The 26,560-nt window shown below is 39.5% G+C and overlaps 3 protein-coding genes across 3 annotated transcripts in view; 2 read left to right on the forward strand and 1 right to left on the reverse strand.

Moving 5' to 3' along the window:
* The window catches only part of LOC127644572 (gastrula zinc finger protein XlCGF7.1-like), a 224,837-nt gene that overhangs the window by 109,786 nt on the left and 88,491 nt on the right, over positions 1-26,560 (reverse strand). The gene's annotated exons all lie outside the window — the stretch shown is intronic.
* Positions 11,464-22,674, forward strand: LOC127644556 (gastrula zinc finger protein XlCGF8.2DB-like). The gene is made up of 3 exons (XM_052127771.1): positions 11,464-11,541; positions 13,590-13,830; positions 18,839-22,674. Exons 2-3 carry the CDS (start codon positions 13,746-13,748, stop codon positions 19,831-19,833), a joined length of 1,080 nt encoding a protein of 359 aa, XP_051983731.1. The 5' UTR covers positions 11,464-11,541; positions 13,590-13,745; the 3' UTR covers positions 19,834-22,674.
* The window catches only part of LOC127644551 (gastrula zinc finger protein XlCGF57.1-like), a 532,867-nt gene continuing 517,800 nt past the window's right edge, over positions 11,494-26,560 (forward strand). The window contains exon 1 of the mRNA XM_052127762.1: positions 11,494-11,529. The gene's annotated coding sequence lies outside the window, so the exon portion shown is untranslated. The remainder of the gene's footprint in view (positions 11,530-26,560) is intronic.

Raw genomic sequence — 26,560 nt, forward strand, 5'->3', positions numbered from 1 at the left:
TACACTTAGCTCACGAGACGAGACAATACACGATACTGGGTTCATGGATTATATTTTAACACTATATATATGACTGGTCTTTTATTCAACATTTTTATAGGCTTAAGTAGAAAATTATTAGGTTGCTTTGTTTTCCTTTTAAAAATTAGTTAGTATAAGCCACATATAAAACCTCAAAATTAACCATAGATATTATTATATGACTACTATTACTAAAACCAAGTTACAATATGGATACTACAGTAATGCTGTAGCAAAACCATGGTTAATTGTATCGAAACCTCGGTTACTGCCAAAATAAATAAAAAATAAAAAAACATGGTCACTACAGTCGTGGTTATTAGTCATGGTTAATACAATATTACTACAGTAAATGCATGGGTAATTTTCATGAGGGTCTTATTTATTAATGAGGATTAAATATCATTATCAATGTTTTAACACCTCTGAATTTAAATAAGCCTGTAAAAATGGTCACACAGCTCATTATAATACATGTCACGACTTGGTTTGTCATTACTTGGTGTGAATAACTCCAAATGCAGTCTTTCTGTCATTACATCAGGAAAGCACTGTTCCCTCTTTGAACGAGCACTGTGACTGAAAGTGTATTTTAGCATTTCTAAGCGTCAAGACGAGCGGAAGAATAAATAGTTCAATGATATGAACGAATGCAACAATTAACTCATATAATTGTTATTTTCGGCTTCGAAGCTTATGAGATACATTAATATTCATGTTATCTAAATAATAATATCACTAAATCCTTCAGAATCGATATTTTTATGTGAGAATCGATATTCTTGATACCAAGTCACTTAAGAAACCGTTAGGTGATGTTGTCAGTGCAAGCTGTTACGTGATGCTAAGGTTATTATTTTTTGCAAAGATAGTAAACAACAAAAAATTGCCTTAGGTTTGAAGTCTCTGCTCGTTAGAGAGGTGAATTGAGTTATTCCTTGTGCAAAAGACATGGGTTAGTGGAGTCATTACATGCGTCCCTACGAGTGTGGATATGGATATGGATAAAGTGAAAAACTGTATCAAAGGAGGGAAAATGCTTAATGACAAATGATTTAACTGTATAAGAAATAATGAGAGAGTGGATAGTGTTGTAAAAATGTTGATACTCATTGATCAGTGATAGTCATAGCAAGGGAATGCCTCTGTGTCTGAGGAATGCAGAGGGGGAGGATCTGCTTCTGTTAAAAAAACCTTGGGATAAAAGAGTATAAAATACAAGTCAGCCCTCCCCTCTGGGTCTCACTTACGGCACAGATTAACTCCTGTGTAATGACTGGGTCCTTCTTGCAAGAATAAATAATTTTAAAAGACTGTTTGATTCAGAGTGTCTCTTACGCAGTGATAATGGTTGGTTAATAATTTTTTTGCCACAACAATAGTTTGTCTGTAATGATTCATTTTGATGAAGAGAAATTGCCAGAAAGGGTGTACCTGAGATATGTCATATTTGCGTTAAGGTCATATGTTCCCCCTCCATTGAGGTGCTTTAAATGCTAGAAATAAGGGCATGTTGCTGCTGTTTTCAAAGGAAGGCAACATTGTGCAAGGTGTGTGGTGAGCATGAGTATGGAAGGTGTGTAAGGAGTAAAGTAATGTGGTGCATATAGAAAAGGCGTATGATATGTTGCAGAAGGATAGAATGTATAGCTGGATCATGGACTTCCCTTATAATAGGAAAATTCAAGTAAGAGTGGGATCCTCGTACTCTAAAACATATAACATGGATAATGGTACTCTGCAGGGTAGTGTCTGCAATCCTATATTTTTTAACACAATGATTAATTATATTTTTGGACAAGTTAACACAGATATTGACAAATCACTGTATGCAGATGATGGAGCTACAGTATATGGAAATGTGGTCGTAACATCCAACACTCGTCAGAATAATGCATGATGCAGTTAATAAAGTAGAGAAGTGGGCATATAAATTGAGTTTTCATCCATCAGCATCCCCTGTAGCGAATACCTGACACCTGAGTAAGCACAAGACTACAGCATGGGTTAGCCATCATTTCTACTGGCCTGGGCTGAGGAAAGATGTTGCTAGGTTCTGTAAAACATGTCCACAGTGCCAGCAGACTTCCCCTAGGGGTCCTTCGAGAGTTCCTCTTGAGCCACTTCCAGCCATAGGGGTAGCAATCGAGCAGCTTGCTATGGACATTGTGGGGCCACTAGAGAGAAGCAAGGGATGGAATCACTATATGTTTGTACAGACTATGCTACAAATTATCTTGAAGTCTTTCCCCTTAAGAATGTTAGCTTATTTCCATTTGCAGCTATTCTCCTAAGACTATAGTTACTGATCAAGGCTCCAACTTTATGTCCAAATTACTGAAGCAAGTGTATAAGCTTTTAGGCATAAAGGTGATATAATGACTACCCCTTATCACCCACAGACTGACGGGCGAACAGAATCGTTTAACCAAACCATGAAACAAGTGTTCTGCAAGTTTGTCTCTCAGACGGGCAAATATTGGGACCTGTACCTCCTCTTTGCACATCGAGAGGTACCACAAGCTTCAACGTGATTATTTCCATTTGAATTGCTTTATGGCCATGAGGTGAGGGGACCTCTGGCACTCCTTAAGTATTTTAATCCAACATTGTTGCCTATGTGGTTCAGATAAGGGAAAATTTGGCAAGCTGGCACAAGAGCATATGGCGGAAGCACAAAGAAGGCAAAAGTCCTGGAATAACCAGAGGACCCGCACAAGGAGTTTTGAGCCTGGGGCCAAGGTACTGGTGATGTTGCTAACTGATTCAAGTAAATTGACAGCCATTCTGTGGCAGCGGGGGCGTGGTCAAGCGCCCGTCCGGGAGAGAAAAGCGGTAAGGGCGCTTGCACCTGAGCTAAATTATGTCTAACACCTGTCTCTAATTTCAGTGAGCACGGGGAGAGCGGCATAAAAGGCAGCCAGAGGGCCTCCATGGGGGGGAGAGTGACATGAGAGTTACTGTGTTGTGTCATTAAGCTGGCTGTTTAAAGAGTGCTCCTTGCACGTTGTTATTGTAACTATTATTGTTAGTAATAAAGACCCTCACCTTTGAGCCACTGCGTCAAGTGTCATCCCTTGAAGGAGATCTTTACACATTCAAATTCAAAGATGTTCAAAGTGGACTTTGCATGTTAATTTGCTGAAGGAGCGGTTTGCCACACATAGGGAGGAAACGGACGCATTTCTGATTCAAATGGTGGAAGATGAGGAGGAAGTGGACCAATACTTGCCTGTTCCAGCTCCATCCACTCTGGATCTTAGCCACCTTGCGCAGGATCAGCAGTCTGAAATCTAGAAGCTGTGTGATCCACAAGTCTTTCAGAAAAAACCAGGACACGCTGATATGCTTGTAGAGCATGATATTGTGCTACGAGAAGGAGCATGCCCAAAACGTATGAGTTACCAGGTCACTGAACACCTGCTGGTGGCCTTAAGAAAGGAGTTGGATGAGATGTTGGCCATGAACATCGTTGAACCATCAAAGTGTGAATGGTGCAGCTCAGTAGTTTTGGTACCAAAAAAAGATGGTAGTCCGAGGTACTTCTGCATTGACTTCAGATACCTTAACTACGTATCCAAGTTTGATTCCTATCCAACACCATGGATCGACGACCTCATTGTCCACCTAGGTAAAGTAAATACTTAACCACGATAGATTTGTCCAAAGGTTACTGGCAGGTCCCACTGAGTACCAGATCCTGTGAGATGACAACCTTCAGGACCCTTTGGGGCCTTTATCAGTTCTCTATGATGCTGTCTTGACTCCACAGGGATGCTGCTACCTTTCAGCATCTCATCAACCAGGTACTGTCAGGTTTAAATGACTTTACATCTGCTTACCTTGATGATGTTGTCATTGATAGTTCAACCTGGGAAAACACTTAAAACAGCTGGATGTGGTCATCATTTGAATTAAGTCTGTGGGGCTCACCATCAGTCCGGCCAAGCATACCATTGCCAAGTCTGTACCTGGGGTATGTGATTGGCAATGGTATGATCAAGCCCCAGGTCCATAAAATCCAAGCAATACAGAACTGTCCCCTGCCACAGACCAAGTCACAAGTAAGGTCTTTCCTTGGAATGGAAGGATGGTACAGACAGTTTGTCCTTAATTTTTCTGTGACAGTTGCTGTTCTTACAGACTTTACCCGAAGGAGATGTCCAAATCATATTTGATGGACTGAAGAGTCAGTAAAAGCCTTCCAAGATATCAAGAATGCCCCATGTCAAGGTCCAGTATTGCATTAGTGTGGGAGCTGTTCTACTGCAGGGGGCACCAGATGATCTTCACCCAGTTGCCTACATCAGTCGAAAGCTATTCCCCAGAGAGGTTCAATACTCAACTGTTGAAAAGGAATGGCTGGAGGTGAAATGGGCCCTTGAAACCCTCAAGTATTACCTGCTTGGACAGGAATTCATCCTTGAGACTGACCACAAAGCACTGTAATGGTTGGATCATATAAAGTATTTGAATGCTAGGATCACCCGCTGGTTCCAATCCATCAAGCCCTATAGTTTCTCCATCCATGTCCCTAGAGACAACGTAGCCACAGACTTACTTTCTCACCTGCATACTTGAAACCAGAGGTGGGGGGATGTGTGATGGTTGTCTGGCATGCCATTTAGTCGGCTAGCTAAGCCAGCTCCATCCTCACCCTAATTTTAAACTTGCACTTTCTTATTATTTGGAATTATTCACAACATCATGTTTTTTTTTTTTTAAAAGCTTTATTTAAACTTTCGTTGCTTGATGAGGTGCACACACTTGGTTGACGAGTAGTTTAAATGTTTATTTGTTTTATGCACTTTTTCCTCTATTTGTTTATGGCATGATGAGTTGCCGGGTTCTGGTCCATCGCCAAAAGGGGTGCGAGTGGAAACACACACCATATATAAGGTTCCAGCCAGTGATCAGAGTCAAGTCAAGTCAAGTCAAGTCAATTCAATTTTATTTGTATAGTGCCTTTCACAACACACATTGTTTCAAAGCAGCTTTACAGAATATCAGCATTAACAGACGATAAAACTGTAATGTCTATAAAGTCGATTAATCATCATTGTGTAATTTCGATAAAATACAATTTTTAATAGTGCTTAAAAATAATTAAATGATAATTGTATTAATAACCCCAGTGAGCAAGCTGTAGGCGACTGTGGCAAGGAACACAAAACTCCATAAGATGTTGATTAATGGAGAAAAATAACCTTGGGAGAAACCAGACTCACTGTGGGGGCCAGTTCCCCTCTGGCTAACATTATGAATGTAATGTAAATATTAATTATGTATAGGTAAAATCATGGTTTAAAATTATTAAACTAAGTGTTAAGGGTCAGATTGTGTTTGAACTGTAAGATTAATGACCAAAGTCTTTGAAGTCCATCTTGATTAATTGCAGAAGTTCACATAGATGCAATTGTCCTTGTTAATTGGCTGATGAAGGCTTTTGTTGGCAATAGTTAGTCAATAGTTAGTTATATATATATATATAGATGGATATATATATATATCCATCACAATTTGGATCTTTATTTTTGTGCAAAAAGGCTTTTAGGTGTTTATTTGACCAACTGACATCAGGATTCACCTAGGCCATGGCAATGATGGTACTGCCCTTGGAACCATAGTCTGCGTTTCCACTCACACCCCTTTTGGCAATGGCTACTCAGTCATACCATACACAAATAGAGGGAAAAGGGCAAGTTCATAAAACAAATAAACATTTAAACTACTCTTCAACCAAGTGTGTGCACCTCACCAAGCAACGAAAGTTTAAATAAAGGGCTTTTTAAAAACAGAAACCATGTTGTTGTGAATTATTTCAAATAATAAAAAAGTGCAAGTTATGTGTGCTGAAATAATAAATTAGGGTGAGGATGGAGCTGGCTTAGCTAGCTGACTAAACGGCATGCCAGACATCCTTCACAAGGCAGCGTAAAAGTAATTCATACAACTCCAGTGATTTTGAGAAGCAATATGATGTGGTGTGGGTGAGAAACCGATAAATATCTAAAACTTTATAATATATAAAGTCCTTTTTATTATTATTTTCACTCCCTGCCCAGTAGGTAGCAATATGCAGAAATAATTAAATCACCAAAACACAAGAAGAAGAAAGTAAAAGTGCAGATTTATTAGTAAAAAAATTGTTTAAATATTGATCCGTTTCTCACCTATACTTATCAGATCCCTTCTGGAGACATAGATTGAACCAGTGTCATTTGAATTCCTTTAATGCTGCCTTTATGTGCTTTCTGAGCTTCAAAGATTTGTTCACCATTCACTTGCATTCTATGAACCAACAGAGCTGAGATATTCTCATATCTAAAAATCTTTGTGTTCAGCAGAAGAAACAATAAACACATCTGGGATGGCATTAGGGTGAGTAAATGATGCAAGAGTTTCAATTTTGGGGAAATTATTCTTTTAAGGAGATGTTAGACAGAACGCTAGCCTTAATTATTTACTTTCACTGCAGGTTTTGTTTTTTGATCAAGGTTTTTTTCTTTTCTTTTAACAGTTATGTAAAATAAGAGACAGGATATCCCCAATCCAGCCCCAACACAGTTGGATATGCGTTTGATATGGTGGTTTAACGATTTTACATTCCAACTTGCAAATGTTACTTGGCGGCCTGTCGAACTGTTGAGCTCTGTGCATTAGCCATGTCTTGAATCCCTATAACTTATTTGCATTGTGTATTTGAACCTCCAGAATAATGCTAATAATACTACAAAACCCTCCAAGAACTCACAAATCCAGCAAAAACAGTCAAAAAGAATACAGTAAACTCCTGATGCATTAACTTCCCCACCCACATCACCTATTGAACTATGGTGATCAACAACCTCATCATGAACAAATCCACACATCAAAGTGCTTTTTGAAGGGGAACCCTATTCTTATAGGTTACTCCACTAAAATCATAACCACATTAAAGAGGCGCACTAACATATGCTGTCATAAATCTGGATGAAATTGAAATGATATCAGCAGTCATGTTAAATGTCTCTTATTAACTTTATAGACTTAGTTCTCTTACTCACCCATAGGATAGTACACAAAGAATTGAGTCAGATATACAGTCATGGCCTGTTAGTTATCCATCATTAATCTTATCCATCATTGCTCGATGCAATAGTTGACTTCACATATGCCATCGCCTCGTCGAATCTGTGAACACTTTTTAGATCCCATCATGTGTGATACGGAGTCTGGCTGGATGGAAAATGCCATAATGGATGCACTCTCATCCTCAGAAAAGTTTCTTGACCTCACTGAAAGCAGACCTTGCTTGTATCACACTGGCAGGGTAATCTGGGCATATGAATATCCTTTTTCCTTTGTACTGCAGAGATCTGATCTCCATGGGCTGGCGAAGTACCTGCACGTAGTCTTGATAATAGTGCACATTAGCCACTATTACTCAAGGTTTACAACCAAATTGTCTCGGCTGAAGACCGTGATGTGACCTGTCAATCAGCACTACCTTATCCAGGTTTAGAACCTCCTTCAGCAACTTTGAAACAAATGCTGGAGAACTTGTACCGGTCCTTCTGAAAATTTCAAAATACAAATGTTATATAGCCTCATTCGCCCCTCCATATTTTACATTTTTCCTGTATGCTGGCAATCTCTGATTCCATCTTGCGTATCGTCTTAAGAAGCCCGTCAATTCATTCGATCTGGCCGAGAGGCACTGCTCCACCTCCCTCAACATCTTTGTTGTAGATTCCAACTAAGATCAAAGCAATTTAATACCACCAACCACCTCAGGTTTAACAGCCTGTAATTCAGACTTTATATCCAGTAAGTTCTCCAATAAGTGTAGTCTTAATCTCTGATTGTAAGAGTGAAACAATTTCCATCTTCAGTGAGTTTATGAATTCAGCCTGTTCATCCACCATATTTGCCTATTTTATTGACTTTAAATCCTTGTGGCTGGACATGTCTGTACTCTTTCCTTGATATGCGTATTGACACTGTCTTCTAGCCATATATGTCCATAAAAACAATCTAGTAAATCAGTGGCAAAATAGAGATAGCAAGTTAAAAAAAATTCTTATACCATAATATGAGCACAAAGCACCAAAATATGCACTTTATAACTTAGCTTTCAGCAGAGCTCACCAAAATGCAACCTACTCCATGGTTTGCTCCTTCCCTCCATATTTTGAAAGGGAATGGTGACTGAGACTGTCAGTCCCTAACATTCTGTCTAACATCTTTTGGGTTCCACGGAATACAGAAAGTTTCATGAGATTGGAAGAACATGAGGGCGGGGAAGATATGGGTCAGGGTATATTCTGGCAAACCGTTTGACCGTTATGATATAATATCACTTTAAGGACGCATGTCAGATTTGGATGAATCTGTCAATTAGAAGAGAAGTTTGGAAACCTTTTTCTAGTAAATATTACGGTGGGTGAAAAACGTGAATGTGGAGGGTCAGGGTATATTCTGGCAAACCGTTGGAGGCAAGGGCGTGGTCAAGCGTTTGTCTGGGGAGAGAGGAATCGATAAGGGTTTTCACCTGAGATTAATTGCTGTTTCTTTGTTCACAGTGAGAGAAGGGGGAATTAAAAGGTGCCAGACCTCAGAGTGAGAGGTCAGCTGAAGCTTTGAGTGTGCTGGCAGCTGCCAGTCCCACTAAATAGAGCATTCTGAGTGTTTATATAAAGCTTTACCATTACACAGTCAAGCGAACTGGTGAATCCACCAGCCGTTCAAAAAACACCATTGCGCCCATTCCGTTGATCGAGGTTCCTTTCAAACGAATTGGCATGGACCTTGTTGGGCAATTTGAACAGACAGCATGCAGGCATTGCTTTGCGTTAGTCCTGGTGTATTACGCAACACGATATCCGGAAGCAGTGCCATTGCGCAAAATCTCAGCATATAGTGTTGAGGAGGCACTCTTCAAAATTATCTCCCGAGTGGGGTTTCCGAAAGAAATCCGCACTGATCAGGGCCTGGCTTTTGTCACGTACACTACACGAACTGGATGAATTATAGGGTTTTAAATCGATTTGGACAAGCGTGTAACATACACAAATGGACGGCTTGGTCTAACTATTTAATAAGACCTTAAAGAATATGATTCGTAAGTGCATGCAGGAAGATGCTCCAAACTGGGATAAGTGGCTGGAACCCCTGTTATTTGCAGTGCGAGAGGTCCTGCGAGCCTCCACAGGGTTTTCCCCATTTTAATTGTTATATGGACATTTGGGAGGTAATTGGGAGGAGGGACCTTCACAGAGCAAAAATGAAATACAATATGTTCTTGACCTGAGAGCAAAACTCCACATATTGGTGTGCCTATCACAGGAGAATTTGCTACAGGTGGAAGTACGTCCTTTCTGTATAACAGGGGAACTCGGCTATGGGAGTTTGCACAGATAAAGTACTTGCATTACAACCCACATCGAGCTCAAAATTAACTCCACACATTGGGGCTGGCTGGCTATTATCTAATGTTTTTGCCCAATTATTCAGATGTCATCCCATTGAAAAAGAGAGCTCCAGACACTGTCCAGTGGATGGAGCCATAACAACAAGCATTCACGCAGGTAAAAGCTGAACTTTGTGGCGGGCCGCTTCTGCATTCCCCTGACTTCTCTGTCCCTTTTGTTTTGCAGATGGATGCATCGGACAAGGGCTGGGTGCTGTACTGCCTCAAGTTGTGGAGCGGGGCATTTCACGGGACATTGGCGCCTGGTGTTGTACATTAGTCAGAAGCTCTCTTTGAGAAAGACAAAGTACAGCACCTTAGAGAAGGAGTGCTTGGCCATCAAGTGGCCGGTCCTCAATCTCTGTTACTATTTGTTGGGACAAGCATTCACCCTCTGTTCGGACCATGCCCCACTCCAATGACTCCACCGCATGAAGGATGCCAATGCCTGGATCAGAGTTGGTATCTGGCACTATCCAGCCATTTAAGTTCGAGGTAGTCCAGAGGCCGGGGGCACAGATGACTGTCGCGGATGTTGCGGTGGGGGTATGTGGAGGCGAGGGCAATGTTGAGCATTCATATGGGGAGAGAGGAAGCGGTTAGGGCTTTCACCTGAAATGAATTGCTGGTAATTACTGTTTCTTTGTTCACAGTTAGAGACGGGGAAATAAAAGGGGCCAGACCTCAGAGTGAGAGAGAGCCCAGCTGAAGCTTCAAGTGTGTTGGCGGCTGCCAGTCCCACTAAATAGAGTATTTATATGAAGCTTTACCATTACACAGTCAAGCGAACATGTTTGTGTGAAGAATAAACTTACCTTTGAGTTGGATTTGCCGTCTCCCGCTTCCACATTCCTCAAACCTGTTACAGTGAACAATGTCAAACAGTCCGAAATTATATATAATGTTTAATTATACACTGATCATGCTTTATTCATGCCTTCTGTTGTTATTTCACAGCTTTTTACATCCTGCGTGTAGGTCCAGCATTTTCAGTGTCGAAAGAATTTAGATACTTAGTTCTGTACACTAAGGGTAAATTGCACTTTATCTCTGTGTTTGGAAGCTTAATGCCCATAAGAAAAAGCCGCCTGCATCTGTCAAACGCTGAGCACGTGCCAACATTGAATGTGCAGAAATGATCACAATCGTGCACTTACCTTGGATGTTTAGAAGGATTTATACAGTAGGCGCTGATATGTTGCAGCACTGATAAAAAAAATCATAAACATATTATGACCTCATAAGGCTCTTATTTTCTCAATCTCTAAAACTTACCTCACCGTGTTTTCAAAAATTTTAATCTTGAATTATAACCTTGGCTTGGTGTAAAATGAAGGCATTTTGTGGAGTGAAATTTTTTTGTTACGCACGCTTGCTTCTGTAGTGTTGAACACGACTCGAGTGGCAGCGTGCAGCTGTGAACTTCCACTGTCGTAAGAGTCCTGTTCAAAAATCTCAATAAATTACACATTTATTCAAACATATTAAATTAAAACCAGTAGTCATGACAGGAATACTACCCACTGCAATGAAGTAAAAGTAAAAATTTTTATTAGAAATGTACTTTAGTAAGAGTGAAAAGTACCCACCATAAAAAAAAACATACTCATAAAAGTACATGTTTTTTCCAAAAGGTTACTCAAGTAAATAGAATCAAGGTAAACAGGAAATAATCAAGCTAATACAAAAATTAAGAAACAACGGTATCAACATATCTCAACAGACTTATTATTACAATATTCACCTGTTCAGTACATAGTGTATGATGCATTGTAGGAATCTCTAAAAGAAAAAGAAAAGTTAATATAAAATACTTCCTTTTTTCCCCTATTCTCGATGTTTCACACTCCAGTACAAGTTAATTAGTATCGCTGGTGTGACAACCACAAAAAAAAAAAAAAAAAGAGAAAAATAAGTTATGTAATCAAGTTGTGATTTTAGAAATAGGACTTTTATTTTGATTATCCGAACAGTCTTGTGGTTGTGACGTCATAAATAGGAGCCGGGAGATTCATCAGTCTGCTGTTTCTGTTTCAGGTTTGTCTTCCGCATTCAAGGTGAATAAAACGGTAAAAAAAAAAATTATAATAATTCAACTACACTATAATTTTACTGAAATAGTTTTCGGTTGTTTTATGTAGAGCTGATTTTAGATGTTTGTGTAAAGTGCATTTACAGATTTTGTTTTTTCTTTCCGTCAATAAATGTTTAGATTACTTGAATTAATGTGTTCAGAGTGTCGGTTTAGCAGAGATCTGGCTATACAGAGTTACATGAATAAATGTTCTTGTTATATTTTATGTATGTTGTGTATCAGACTGCTAAAGGTTCATATGAGGATGTTTCTGGGTGCTGTCTCCAGTACAGGTTATGAACACGGCCCATAATTGATTGTGCAGAAAGAACTATATGTTCCAATAATCTCTGAAGTACTCGATGTTTGTTTTTTACTCGTGCCCTCATACATTTCTGTGGTAATGAGGCAGATAAACTGACTGTAGCCTCCAAGAAATGTGGTGGCGAGGGCCAAATCTTTTTGTCCTTTCTACCAACAGGCCGGATTATCCCATTGTTCACCCTTTTACTCAATTTCCTCATTATTGTAGTTAATCTATGTGCGACATTTATGATTTTTACTAAAATGAACATATTCAGTTCAAATAGACAAATTCATGTTAGACTGAAAAGCAATCCTACTTCAACATTACACTCAAGAAAATTGATCTAATTTGCATTGTCTGTAAATTCGCAATACACACAGCCTAGGGCTGGGCGATATGTAAAAAAACAAAAAAAAACAAATCATATCATGCTGAGGTTCGGGGATTTTTTGCTTTAAAATGTAATTATTTTATTTGAAACACGAAAAATAATCAAATTGCACTTTAAACTAAACGGTAAAAAGCAATAAAATAACAAAGTGATCAAAAAAATCGTATTTAACCAACTCTCCAAATCCAAACATTTACCGTCTCCAACGGCTCCATTTGCATCACGGAATCCGCAATGAATGCCAACGGTGAGGGCGTAAAGCAAATTAAACTCCCAGCGCCTCCTGAGATGATCGGTGATAATTTTCAGCATTCTCTTATACAACGTTATTCCTTTTTTTTTTTTTTTTATTTGTAATGCCAATTCCCAATGCATTCTAAGTCCTCGTGGTGGTGTAGTGACTCGCCTGAATCCAGGTGGCAGAGGATGAATCTCTGTTGCCTCTGAGACTGTCAATCAGTGCATCTTATCACGGTGGCTTTACCACAGAGACCTAGCGCATGTGGAGGCTTCACGCTATTCTCCGCGGCATGCACGTGCCCCAATGAGAACCACATTGTAGCGAACATAAGGAGGTTACCCCGTGTGTCTCTACACTCCCTAGCAACCAGGCCAATTTGGTTGCTTAGGAGACCTGGCTGGAGTGACTCCGCACGCCCTGGGATTCGAACTCGTGAACTCCAGGGGTTGTAGCCAGCGTCTTTACTCGCTGAGCTACCCAGGCCCCTGATGACATTATTCTTGCAAACAATTTTCAGATGAATGAAATGGAGAAAAAAAAAAGGGTGAACTCTTTACATGGGCTTGTTCCACATGACCGACTGCACGCCTCTGAACAAACAGTATATTTAGCGACTTCCCAGATCCATTGTTTTGCCATTTCCCAATATTGTCGAGCATCATTTGCAGTGAGATTGTACTTATCTCTCGCATCTCTTGTGAGCAGCGGTGTAATGTTGAATCAAACTGAAATCTTTCATGAATGATTTAATCTCCAGGCAACCCAAACACATGGGTTTACCATGCTAACATTAACATTAGCGCACACTAGCTCTCTGATACATCATCTAAGTTGATGAAATGATAATGATAAACAAGTGTAAGATGTTGCATGAAAGAATCCTACAGTAATCTGCTAAGAACAAGCGACCTCTCCTGATCAACAGTACTAATATCATCCTAGCGTGAACACAAAATTATCTATTTTTCAGTGTACTAAAATCAATCTGCAGTCTTGTCCGACGGGTCGTATATGGCCTGTGAGCCGCCAGTTGCCCATCTCATTATTAGACCCATGAGAACACAGAAATGTTTAAATTCTGATATTTATTTTGAATGTTGGCAGGTCTGATCATCACTACCACACAGTGATTGTGAATCCCAAATCAATTCAGCAATAAATGCTCTGAATATTCCTGTCATCTTTGAATTGAAGAAGAGTTTCCAGAAGAGCAGGACAAACTACAAGTGTGTCAACAATTTCTGACATACTACTGCAAAGATGGATTTTATTAAGGAGGAGAGAGAGGACATTGGTTATCCAGAACCACACAGAGTGAAAGATGAAGAAACTGAGGAACAAATAGGTTTGTGTCCATTCTTTTATTCTTTATTAATGACTGCTGATGAGTTATTTGAGTATCTCAGACCCCGTTTACACCTGGTATTAAGATGCATTTTGGGTGATATAATCTCAGGTAGTCAGCGCTAAATAAACTGTAAACGGGTTCAAAACATTTTGTGATCGGATAACAAAAACCACATATGGAGGTTGTCAAAAACGCATGTGACATCACATTTGAGGTACAAACGCTAATCTGTCCTGATGCATCCTGGACAGCAGTGAAGCACCGTCCATTTGCCTACAAATCCAGGAGAGTTTTTGTTTTTAAACGGCACCAAAGCGTTTAATTCTGTGGAATTTTGTGTTGCAATGGTGCATTTGTTTTCCATTTCCTTAAGTACTACGAGAATTGCATTAATGTAACTAAGGGCTTCAGATGGTTTTACTATATCGATGCAACAGTTGAATTTACAATAAAGGGCATTAATACAATTTACTACACAAGCTTTTTTCATAATTTATTACAGTTGGTTAATGTTTGAGCGCAAAGACAAATTTCATATATATAATAATGTGAAATGACACAGGGAAAAGGTATTGAACACGCTTACTGTTATTTATTAACCGTGTCAAAATGAACGGTTTTCGTTTCTGATCTAAAGTGACATCATTTTAGAGCAGGCCTCGGCCACGACTGGTGATGGACTCCACCCTCCTCCTCTAAGTGATCTACACACACAGTCCACCATTTTGTTCTGCGCTGGAGCAGATACAGTGAGAATCTATGACGTAAGCATCATAAGTGTTCTGTTGTTGGCTGTAAAAGTGAACATTAGAGTCTTTATGTACTCCCGGCATCAGAGCCACTGAAGACGCAGTGGACAACTGGACAGGTAATCTGGCATACCAGGCATTTTCCTGGTGGGCTGGCCATCGGGAGAACCGAGTGGCCCGGCCGCGTGTAAGCTAAAATGAGCCGCCGTGTTATGCAGAACGGACCACAAAATGGTGCAGTGATATGCAGATAAGGACAGCGAACACATCCTCCCCCACTCAACTTTTGGGCAAGTTGCTATGTAAAACCTCAGGCCGATTTCTCTTCCCAGTCAAGCCCTGAACTCCGGTATTTATGCTGTCAGTCATATTGGTTCTGATTTGTTGTTGCTGTAGTATGTGAAGCACGAGCTGTAAAGGCACATCCCTCTTCCAGAAAGGTTGCGGGAAGCAGCAGCTCATTTGCTTTTGATTCCACACAAAAAGAGGCATTTATAACATTTTATAATAAATGATCCGTGGGGTATTTTAAGCTGAAACTTCACAGACACATTCTGGGGACACCTGAGACTTACATTATTACATCTTGTAAAAAGGGGCATAATAGGTCTTAAACAATAGCAAATAGGGCTGGACTGAACTTTCGGGAAGTTAACATTTTCAAGCGAAGTGTTTTCAGCCAAAAGAGAGAGAACACTTAAGATTTGAACATGAACCATAAATTTAAAATCCAAAAACTAAAACATCGACATGGAAAAAAAATCAGCATTCGTGATTCTGGTTTAATTGCATTATATGTAAACGTTGGCTGATGGAAATGCACTACAGTAAAACTTCAAATATGACTGCAAATCTAGTCAGAATTTGCACTTCCTAGTTGCACATTAAAGTCCCTATGCCCAGTAGTGATGTGGAAAATCGCTAATAATTGGCTAATAGCATATTAAGTGAAGAGTATTTTCCTTTGGTATGTTCCATAGGCTGGTTGGCAATTTTGCGCTACGTCTCACGCAACAGGGCCTACATGAAGAGAGAAACCAGCTTGCTTTTGAAAATGCAGGGAAACATCTGTTACTAAAGATCCCTGCACTAAAGAACCGCAATCTCCAGCAACTGTTCGAGCCCTGCCAACACTCCCGATTTGACCGGGCTTCTCCCATTTTTCCACCCCTTCTCCTGCTGTACTCCCAATTTAACATTTCTCCCGATAAACTCAGGATTTTCCACATCCTGACTATTCATACAGGATCATCCCGTATTTACACATCAGGGCGCGATTTGTCCTGTAAGCTGGTGAGATGGCATCATGGCGAAATTATTCAAGATCGTTAATTTAACATTGATATAAGTTGGACATTTTTAATATGACAGGTAAGGGGTCATCTGGAGGTGCTGAAATGTGCTAATACTGTGGAGGGTGTGATAAGGGACCGTCTGAAAAGTTCCCACATTGTGCTAAAACTGGATTTATTTATTCTTTGAAAAACAAGATCCATTATGTATTTTCAATAAGATGTACAAAATTACACCGATCCAACAATGTATGAATACAATCACTGAGTCATAAAGACAAGAAATACATGTGAATGGGAAAACGTACTAATTAAAATAAAGTAAATAACAAAAAAGTCCTGAGGATACAAGAAAGGATATTCACTTTTTATATTAATAACTTAAGAAGCATTTATTGCTAAAACTGTGAATGACGTGGTATGGGACCACCTGAATACAGGGTCAATTTCTTGGTGTTTTTCATCTTCAGTGTATTATTACTGACCGGTACTGTCGCTCCCTTTACACATTTTATGCAGTCTGCATTGTCCCATTATGGCACCAGAAACTCAACTGGCTGCCGTTCCTCGCATATACAAACCCGATGTTGGCAGGTATGCATCAATGGTGTTAAACGTACATATCCAAATCTGTCAAAGTAAAATTCTATTGATTTTTAAATAAAAAATGACAATTTTAGATGTGTGACAAGTACTTAAGTATGACTTAGTTGAGGTTTTTGGACTTGGCATCATGCTTTCCTATCAGTGTCTTTCAATTTCTTTTAGATTTTGTTCCGATTAATTGTGCAGCCTTAAAGGTGCAGTATGTAAGATTCAGAAACCCTTGTTATTAATGACACCTGTGGTTGTTACCTTTTGCTTGTGTGCACACTCCATAGGGACGTGAGCGAGTGAGAAACCAAGCTCACCGGGGGTGCAGATCCCCTCTGGCTAAACAGCATGAATACAATGGTATTATTAGGTATCTATGTGTAATACAAGTCTTGTTCTATGCAAGTAAACAGAGTAGATGTTGGTGACCAATGTTTAAACTAAAAGGATTTTGTACAGACTATAAGATTAATGATTAAGTGTCTATGATAAGGGGCTGGGAATTGCCACAGATATTACAATTATATTTCCAAGCTAGTTTGATATGTGTTGCAATTATTGCGATTCTGTAAGTATTGTGATGTTATGGTTTGATACAAAAACTTCACAAAAAGAAACAAAAATTTAACTCCTTTTTCTCAAAAATAAATGTCTATTTAAGAACAGTTGTGTCTTAAATATATAAAATTTGCAAGTTAAAGGTTTGGATGCACAAAACTACCAATTTAAAACTACCAATCAACCAGTCAGTGTGTTGCCTGATATAGGTGACTAGTTGGTGCCAAGGAACCCATGTACATTTGAAGTCAGAAGTTTACATGCACTTAGGTTGAAATCATTAAAACAAATTTTTAAATCACTCCAAAAATGTCATATTGGTAAACTAGTTTTGCAAGTCTTTTAGGAAATCTACATTGTGCATGACAAGTACGTTTTCCAACAATTGTTTACAGTCAGATTGTTTCACTTTTAATTGACTATATCACAATTCCAGTGGGTCAGAATTTTACATACAGTAACCGTTTACATGCCTTTAAGCAGTTTGGAAAATTCCAGAAAATGACGTCAAACAGTTAGCCAAGTAGCATCTGATAGGCTAATTGGAGTCAATTGGAGGTGTACCTGTGAATGTATTTTAAGGCCTACCTTCAAACTCAGTGCCTCTTTGCTTGACATAATGGGTAAATCAAAATAACTCAGCCAAGACCTCAGAAGAAAAATTGTCTGGTTCATCCTTGGGAGCAATTTCCAAATGCCTGAACGTACCACGTTCATCTGTAAATATATAATAGTAAGCAAGTATAAACGCCATGGGACCATGCAGCCATCATACTGCTCAGGGAGGAGACTCATTCTGTCACCTAGAGATGAATGTAGTTTGGTGTGAAAAGTGCACATCAATCCCAGAACAACAGCAAAGTACCTTATGAAGATACTGGAGGAAACAGGTAGACAAGTATCTATATCCACAGTAAAACGAGTCCTATATCGACATAACCTGAAAGGCTGCTCAGCAAGGAAGAAGCCACTTCTCCAAAACCGCCATAAAAAATCCTGACTACAGTTTGCAAGTGCACATGGGGACAAAGATCTTTTTGGAGAAATGTCCTCTGGTCTGATGAAACAGAAATTCCACAAAAACCTTTTAATACAATAAATGTCACTTTTAGCTTGGTAATTCATTAGTGGAGTGAATTAATTCAAGATATTTCTCTAGATGTCATTATCTCCTGATTCAAGTCTTTTGAATTCATTCAAAAGAGAAAATCACATCGAAATGAAAATTTTATTTCATTTTCGATTTTCATGCTAATTATATTTTATTAAAATCTGTGTGCCTACTAAGAGACTACATCATTGTTAAAGCATCATAAGCATTTTAACCACAATGATAACAAAGCATATCATTTTGTGATCTGCTGTGCATGACTATCAAGGTATGCAACAAAAGACAACATCATTAGCCTAAAAGAAATTAAAGTTTTACTTTATGTCCTGATATCATTGTAATGTGTCATTAGTCACTTTTGCTCTTAATTCATCCAGCCCTTTTCTCTCCTGCTGTTTATACAATACGTTGGTGCCGTTTATAATGTCACAGATTTTTAGGGGGGCAGAGAAGAAATTTAGGGGGTCTGAAGCCCTCCTAAATAGGGTCTAATGACGCCTATGGCCATATTATTTTATTTAAAAAGATTACAATTGGGCTTACAGATAATAAATTAATTGACCGTGAGAAAATAATATTGGTGAAAGACCATGCGGGTCCCCATTTTTCTGATACATTTTTCATGTACATGTAATCTTCTTTTCATTTTACATTTATTGCCTTTTAAATAGATTTTTGACTATTAAATATGTTTCTTTTAGGCCTGATGGAAGTGAAAGTGGAAAGTCAAGAACTGAATGAAGTGGAGGAGATGCATCATTTTCAGATGCCTTATGAATTTGGAACTGGAGAGAAATCATTTAGTTCACAAACTGAAATGCATTTCTCACAACAAACAACTCAAAGAACAAAAGCCACAAATTCTTTTAACTGCACTCAGTGTGGAAAGAGTTTCAAACGGAAAGACTGCCTAAAGGTACACAAAAGAATTCACTCTGGAGAGAAGCCTTACATATGCCCTCAATGTGGAAAGAGTTTTAGAGAGAAAGGAAATCTTAAGAGTCACCTGAGAATTCACACTGGAGAGAAGCTTTTCTCATGTCCTCACTGTGAAAAGAGTTTCACACAGAAAATAAGCCTTGATAACCACATAAGAATCCACACTGGAGAGAAGCCTTTCACATGCACTCAGTGTGGAAGGAGTTTCAGACAAAAAACAAGCCTTAATATCCACATGACAATTCACTCAAGAGTAAAGCCTTACATTTGCCCTCAGTGTGGAAAGAGTTTCTCACAGAAAGAAAGCCTAAAGGATCACATACAAATTCACACTGGTGGGATGCCTTTCAAATGCCCTCACTGTGGAAAGAGATTCACAGATTTGAATAATCTTCAAAATCATCTGAATTTGAAGCACACTGGAGCAAAGTCATTTAACTGTGATCAGTGTGATAGAAGTTTTATCTCAGAATCAGCCCTGAAGGGACACCTGACAATTCATGCAAAGAAGCCCCATTTGTGTTCCTTTTGTGGAAGGAGTTTTTTGTGCCCGTACCGTTTCCAAGAGCACCAGGAAAGTCATACTAGTGTGAAAAGTCATGTGTGCCCTGAGTGTGGCGATGCCTTTGCAGGAGCTGGCAACTTGAAGATGCACCAAAGAGTCCATATTAAAGAAAATAAGTGTTTATACTGTGAAAAGAGTTTCACTCATTTAGAAGACCTGGAAGCACATGAGAAAGTGCATACTGCAGAGTAGCCATAGCTTGAGCCTTCATGTGGGAAAGAGTTTCAAGTCACAAACTTCATCTTCAGGCCCAATGCTTTAAAGGAAACCGTTAAGAACAGAACAAACTTTCTTGTATTAAAATCAAGATCATTCCATGGTGTTAGAAGTTTAACCAGTTAAGTTTCAACCACATAAGACGTCAATGAGACACATTGTGTCACTGGGAAAACAAACGTCATAGGATGGAGCCCAACAATATGTCAACACAGTGGAAAGAATTCACAATTTCTGAGAGTACAGTGGGGAAATCCCATATACTTGTATAAACTATTCCTATTTATACATACAGATGTAAAATATTGAATGTCCCTAACATCTGCGCTTGCACATTAAGGGAATCAAAGAGTTTTAATTACATTGGGGGAATCCCAGAGTTTTATGTAAGCGGGAAACCCCAAAACTGGATCTCAATTCAGCTGCAGGTCCTGATAGTAAGTGAAGAAAACAAACACTGCAACAACTCTGGAATGTCTGGAAAGAAAGCAAATCAACAGCAAAATAGTGAAGGCTTCCTCGGATGCTATGTGTGTTTTTAACACAAGCGTTGCGTGAAAATTAAGTTGCTGTGGAGAAAGCTGGTTACTGATCGAGCCGCATGTATACGGGAGTAAAGAGTGCCACTTAAACAGTACCCGTACACAGGAAAGCTGTTTCTCGCAATAAGCCTCTTTCTGGTGTCCATGTAACAATAGTCAGCGTGCAGTCTGTGCATGGATGCGTGAATGGAATCATTACAGCTGTTTTCTCAAACGTTTTATGAAAGCCAGCGTTCAAGTGATTATATCCTGGCAATGGTTTTGCATAAAAGCATACAAATTATATAATTGGAAAGCTAAAACATACTACTTTTACTTTAGTGCATAAAACTAAAAATGGGATTCTGGGTCAATGCACACGGCACATATATATATATATATTAGGAATAATAGATTTTGTATGTTTATTATTCATTATTTTATTCAGCTTGTACCACAGTTACCGCACATCAAGACATCTTTTAGGGTTTTATCTCAGGACATTTTCAGGTTTGCCACAGATAAGATATGATAGAATTGTTACTTACCCAACGTTTTAGCTGGTTATTTTGCTTTCTTAGCCTGTATGGCTCTTTGAAAGAAATGAAATATTTTAGCAAAGTGATTTGGAATATTTATGGGTTCAAGACCTTAATAGATGTGCGTTTATGAAAAATAAAAATGAACGTTTTACCTTTTAGAGCATCTTTCAACAAATTAAAGTGTGTGTGTGTGTGTATATAGGAAATGGATTTTGGTTATTGTAGGGCATGGTTGAAAATAATTGTCATTGTATCATGTAAAACATGTAAATATCACGACATTTCAAAATTGTTATTTTGAGGCATGGAAATGTCATATAATAGTCAATGTAATTTAGCAAATTTGTAATCAAATGAGTAAACAGTATAATATAATGTCTTAATTTTAAGGATTGGTAGGCTAATGTATAGGAATATGTCTAAAAGAGAACCCTTTCTGTAAATAATCATGCAACTCAAAACATTTATAATAAACTTACTCAATTGTAATAATTTTTTAGAAAAGAGTTGTTAAAAATCATGTGCATCTGTGCATGTGCGCCGGCCGGTCTGTGTGAACGGTACATCACCGTGAACATCTCTCTTTCAGAAGTTACAAATGTTTTTATGTTGTTTTCTGGTCTGATCTGCTCACAATTATAAAATGTCTGTGATGATATCGTCAGTATGAATGTAAGAGCTGCTTTTAGCTCATAAAGAATACACAAAACAACCAAGGCATGTACATTAGTGCAGTGGCTCTCAACTGGTTTTGCTTTGGGACCAAGATTTTCCATTGGAAATCGAGTGGCGACCCATTATAGTAAAACAACCTGTATTTAATGTATCCTGGGTGGCATTTCCTTTTTCAAGTATATGGGCATGCATCAAGTGACATTATATTTGCTGTTGATGTCAACAACAAAAGCAACACGAAGATTTCTCTCCCCCCTTTTAAAAATTAAAGAGCATATTTATTGGGGCCTGGGGAGCTCAACGAGTATTGTTGCTGACTACCACCTCTGTAGTCATGAGTTTGAATCCAGGGTGTGCTGAGTGACTCCAGCCAGGTCTTATAAGCAACCAAATTGGCCCGGTAGCTATTGAGGGTAGTCACATGGGGTAACCTCCTCGTGGTCACAATTAGTGGTTCTCGTTCTCAATGGGGCGCGTGGTAAGTTGTGCGTGGATCGCAGAGAGTAGCACAAGCCTCCACACGCTGGGAGTCTGCATCTGTCATGCACAACGTGTCATGTGATAAGATGTGCGAATTGACTCTCTCGGAAGTGGAGGCAACTGAGACTTCTTGTTGCTCTTTTCCTCAGTGCAGTTTGGCATGTCGGCTGCCTACAATTCGAGAGGTTTGGCTTCCTCAGTAACGATTTAAACTAGAAAAGTCTCACTAGAATTTAAATGTCTCATCAGTTTTGAGGTCTGCACGCCGCAGTATCGAGGAATCAATATTGCACGACAAAGCAAAGCAGATCAATTACGTAAGCTGGTTCCATTACACTTGCACAAACACTTAATCGGACCACAAAAATATCACCGTGTAGAAGAGAAACCTTTAGATGAATGCAAGATTTTCATAAAATTTGCCTCGGCAGTCCTAAATAGGCCATCACTTGGGTGGGTGCCAAAAAATCTTCAGTGAAAGAACATGTTTCTTATCCAGTCCGAATAGACCTGTGACCCACCAGTTGAGAAACACTGCATTAGTTTATATGACTAATAAGTTTACATTGTACTCTGGTGGTGTAAATAAAATCTGTGCTTCATAATCTTATGATGTGTTGTTTATTGACTAACATAAATATATAAATTTAAATATTTAGTACTGAATGTTGGCATTATAGTGCTTTTTATGTACAGTATTGCAATGTTTTAAAGTTATGACCTATCTTTATACAGTCTGGGTGTTATGAATTTAACATTATCCAATGTGCATTTCCAGGTTAGACTCTATTATGTTACAAATATAACTGACACGTGTACGGATAACTGACCTGTCTGAATAAATTAAACCAAAAAAAAAACTATAGTCACATGACTGTGCGAGTGTTGGTCGCTTAGAGGAGCGCACCGCTTCACTTTCGCTACAATTATCCTTTTAATTAATAAAACGGTGAAACTGAAATGGTTTCGATTGATAAACTCTGCTGGTTGTGTAGGATGTTGAAAAATTTGAAATCGCTGGCCTGTGGGGACATTAAAAGGCACTTGCATTCGCACGTGTCTAATGCCTTGCAAGATCACGATGGCGGGGGTCCGGTTGATAATGTCAGCGAACCTCATGATGTAGGTTAAGATATTGTGAACATTTATGCAGCACTAATGAAAATCTCAACAGATATGGAGGGCCTTGCTGAAATACTTCGAGCGACCACATCTGTGAAGGCAAAACTTGCCACCTTGATTACAATAATATACTAACTTGAAAAGCAAGTTGAGTTGACCCAGCTCTCCATGCATCTGTCGATGGATAACCAGCTTTATGTCCGATAGGCAGCAGCTAGTGAGACTGGAGAAACTCACATCTGGGACCTTCGCTATTGGCACTGGTGCTCCTCAGGGATGCGTTCTCTCTTCACTGCTCTTCTGCCTGTACACGCATAACTGCACTGCTAAGGACCCCACTGTGAATCCCCTGAAGTTTGCAGATGACACCACAGTCATTGGCTTCATCCGCGACAGTGACAAGTCTGTATACAGGAGAGTCATAACATGACTGTATATGGTGCGGTCATAACAACCTTGTGGAGTGGAGAAAATAGTGGAGATTATAGTGGACTTCAGGAGAAATACCCCCTCAGACAGAAGGAAACTACAATGGACATTCAGGGCTGCTGAGAGGATTAGTGGAGTCCCCCTGCCCAGTGGTGTAGTCTAGTTTTTTGTAATGAATATACTGTGATTTTTTTTTTTTCCCTCCCAGCCTCATACTCACCTGTCCCAGAGCGACACCCCATAAGCAACGCCACACTCTCTAATGCATACAGTATGCATCTACATGTAATTGAGAGCATTCCGAAAGACTGCTTGTGTTATCAGCATGTCAATTTATTATAAGCAACACAATACTTTAACAGCCAATGACATTTACAGCTGGGGAGACTGGACTGATTTTCTACTGTTTATTGTTAATCACCATATAACTCAGCCAGTTAAGAGCTGCATTTAGCCTTAGATGTTATATGAATATGGTCCCTGGAGCACAGGTTTTATTAGCTGACAATTTTCAATGCACATTTAAGAGTGCAAGTTGGAACTATTATTAACAATAATGGAAAGCTGAGGCTTATACAGTGCATCTGGAAAGTATTCACAGCACTTCACTTTTTCCACATTTTGTTGTTACAGCCTTATTCCAAAATTGATTAAATTAATTATTTTCTCGAAATTCTACAAACAATACCCCATAATGACAACGTGAAAGAAGTTTGTTTGAAATCTTTGCAAATTTTTTAAAAATAAAAACCGAAAAAAATCACATGTACATAAGTATTCACAGCCTTTGCCATGACACTCAAAATTGAGCTCAGGTGCATCCTGTTTCCACTGATCATCCTTGAGATGTTTCTACAACTTGATTGGAGTCCATCTGTGGTAAATTCAGTTGAATGGAAATGATTTGGGAAGGCACACACCTGTCTAGGTCCCACAGTTAACTGCATGTCAGAGCACAAACCAAGCCATGAAGTCCAATGAATTGTCTGTAAACCTCTGAGACAGGATTGTATCGAGGCACAGATCTGGGGAAGGGTACTGAAACATTTCTGCAGCATTGAAGGTCCCAATGAGCACAGTGGCCTCTATCATCCGTAAATGGCAGCCGTTTGGAACCACCAGGACTCTTCCTAGAGCTGGAAGCGACTGGACTCTTCAAACTGAGCGATCGGGGGAGAAGGGCCTTAGTCAGGGAGGTGAACAAGAACCTGATGGTCATTCTGACAGAGCTCCAGCGTTTCTCTGTGGAGAGAGGAGAATCTTCCAGAAGAACAACCATCTCTGCAGCACTCCAGCAATCAGGCCTGTATGGTAGAGTGGCCAGACGGAAGCCACTCCTCAGTAAAAGGCACATGACAGCCCGCCTGGAGTTTGCCAAAAGGCACCTGAAGGACTCTTAAGTCCATGACAAATTAAATTCTCTGGTCTGATGAAACTCTTTGGCCTGAATGGCAAGCTTCATGTCTGGAGGAAACCAGGCACCACTCATCACCTGGCCAATACCATCTCCACAGTGAAGCATGGTGGTGGCAGCATCATGCTGTGGGGATGTTTTTCAGCAGCAGGAAATGGAAGACTAGTCAGGATCAAGGTAAAGATGAATGCAGCAATGTACAGAGACATCCTTGATGAAAACCTGCTCCAGAGCGCTCTGGATCTTCCAACAGGACAACGACACTAAGCACACAGCCAAGATAACAAAGGAGTGGCTACGGGACAACTCTGTATGTCCTTGAGTGGCCCAACCAGTGCCCAGACTTGAACCCAATTGAACATCTCTGGAGAGATCTGAAAATGGCTGTGCACTGACGCTCCCCATCCAACCTGGTGGAGATTGAGAGGTCCTGCAAAGAAGAATGGGAGAAACTGCCCAAAATTGCTGTGCCAAGCTTGTAGCATCAAACCCAAAAAGACTTTAGGCTGTAATTGGTGCCAAAGGTGCTTCAACAAGGTATTGAGCAAAGGCTGTGAATACTTATGTAAATGTGATTTTTTTTTTTTTTTTATGTATAGAATATTTCAAACAGACTTCTTTCACGTTGTCATTATGTAGTATTGTTTGTAGAATTTTCAGAAAAATAATGAATTTAATAAATTTTGGAATAATAACAAAATGTGGAAAAAGTGAAGCGCTGTGAATATTTTCCGGATGCACGTAGCAGTATTAACAATGAACATTTGTGCAGTTCTATCACCAACGCTCATTCATTACAGAATATTATGAACTGAATTATGAGGACACAAAAAGTGGTCCACATCTTCTCAAGCACACTTATCTTCCGAAACCACTGTCAAACTTGGGCTATGTGTATCAGCTTAAATGCACGAGAAAGCATCCAGTAACTGCTACAAGATAAATAAGCTTCAAATTAGAAAAAACAAACAATGTTAATGAACAAAGAAGCTTTACCTCAAACAATGAAGGCTGAAAAGGCACTTAACATTGTCAAAGTATCCATACTGGGTTCAATGTGTTAGTCCACAGGCCCTGGAAAAAGAATGGAACACTTACAGACAGCCAAGCTCCTGTTCCATCTAGATTGCTGGCAGTGTCCTTGGGGTGGGGTAAGAAGGGGAGGAGTGGAGTCACTACATGGGGAGGGTGGGTTGTCTGGTAGTCTACAAAGCTTTCCAAATATGTTTGTACTCTAGCATCTGAGGTGTGCAATGCCTCATTGCTTGCGTGGCAGAGCAATGCCTTCTCAACCATGTTGTAACACTTCCTTGGCTCAAAAAGTCTTACAGGGGGCCATTGATGCTGATCATCATCAAATGACATACATTGGACAACAATAGTGTAGATCTTTTGTCTGTGCATACATTGTTCATGAGACTGAAGCCCCTTTCACACATGGCAGTGCTACAAGGGATGGTCTGTATGCATCGTATGAGTGGTTTTAGGCTTTCAGGCTCACTGTCTAGGTGCTCAAGGAA

Source organism: Xyrauchen texanus, chromosome 6, assembly GCF_025860055.1.
Source record: "Xyrauchen texanus isolate HMW12.3.18 chromosome 6, RBS_HiC_50CHRs, whole genome shotgun sequence".
Lineage (NCBI taxonomy): Eukaryota > Metazoa > Chordata > Actinopteri > Cypriniformes > Catostomidae > Xyrauchen > Xyrauchen texanus.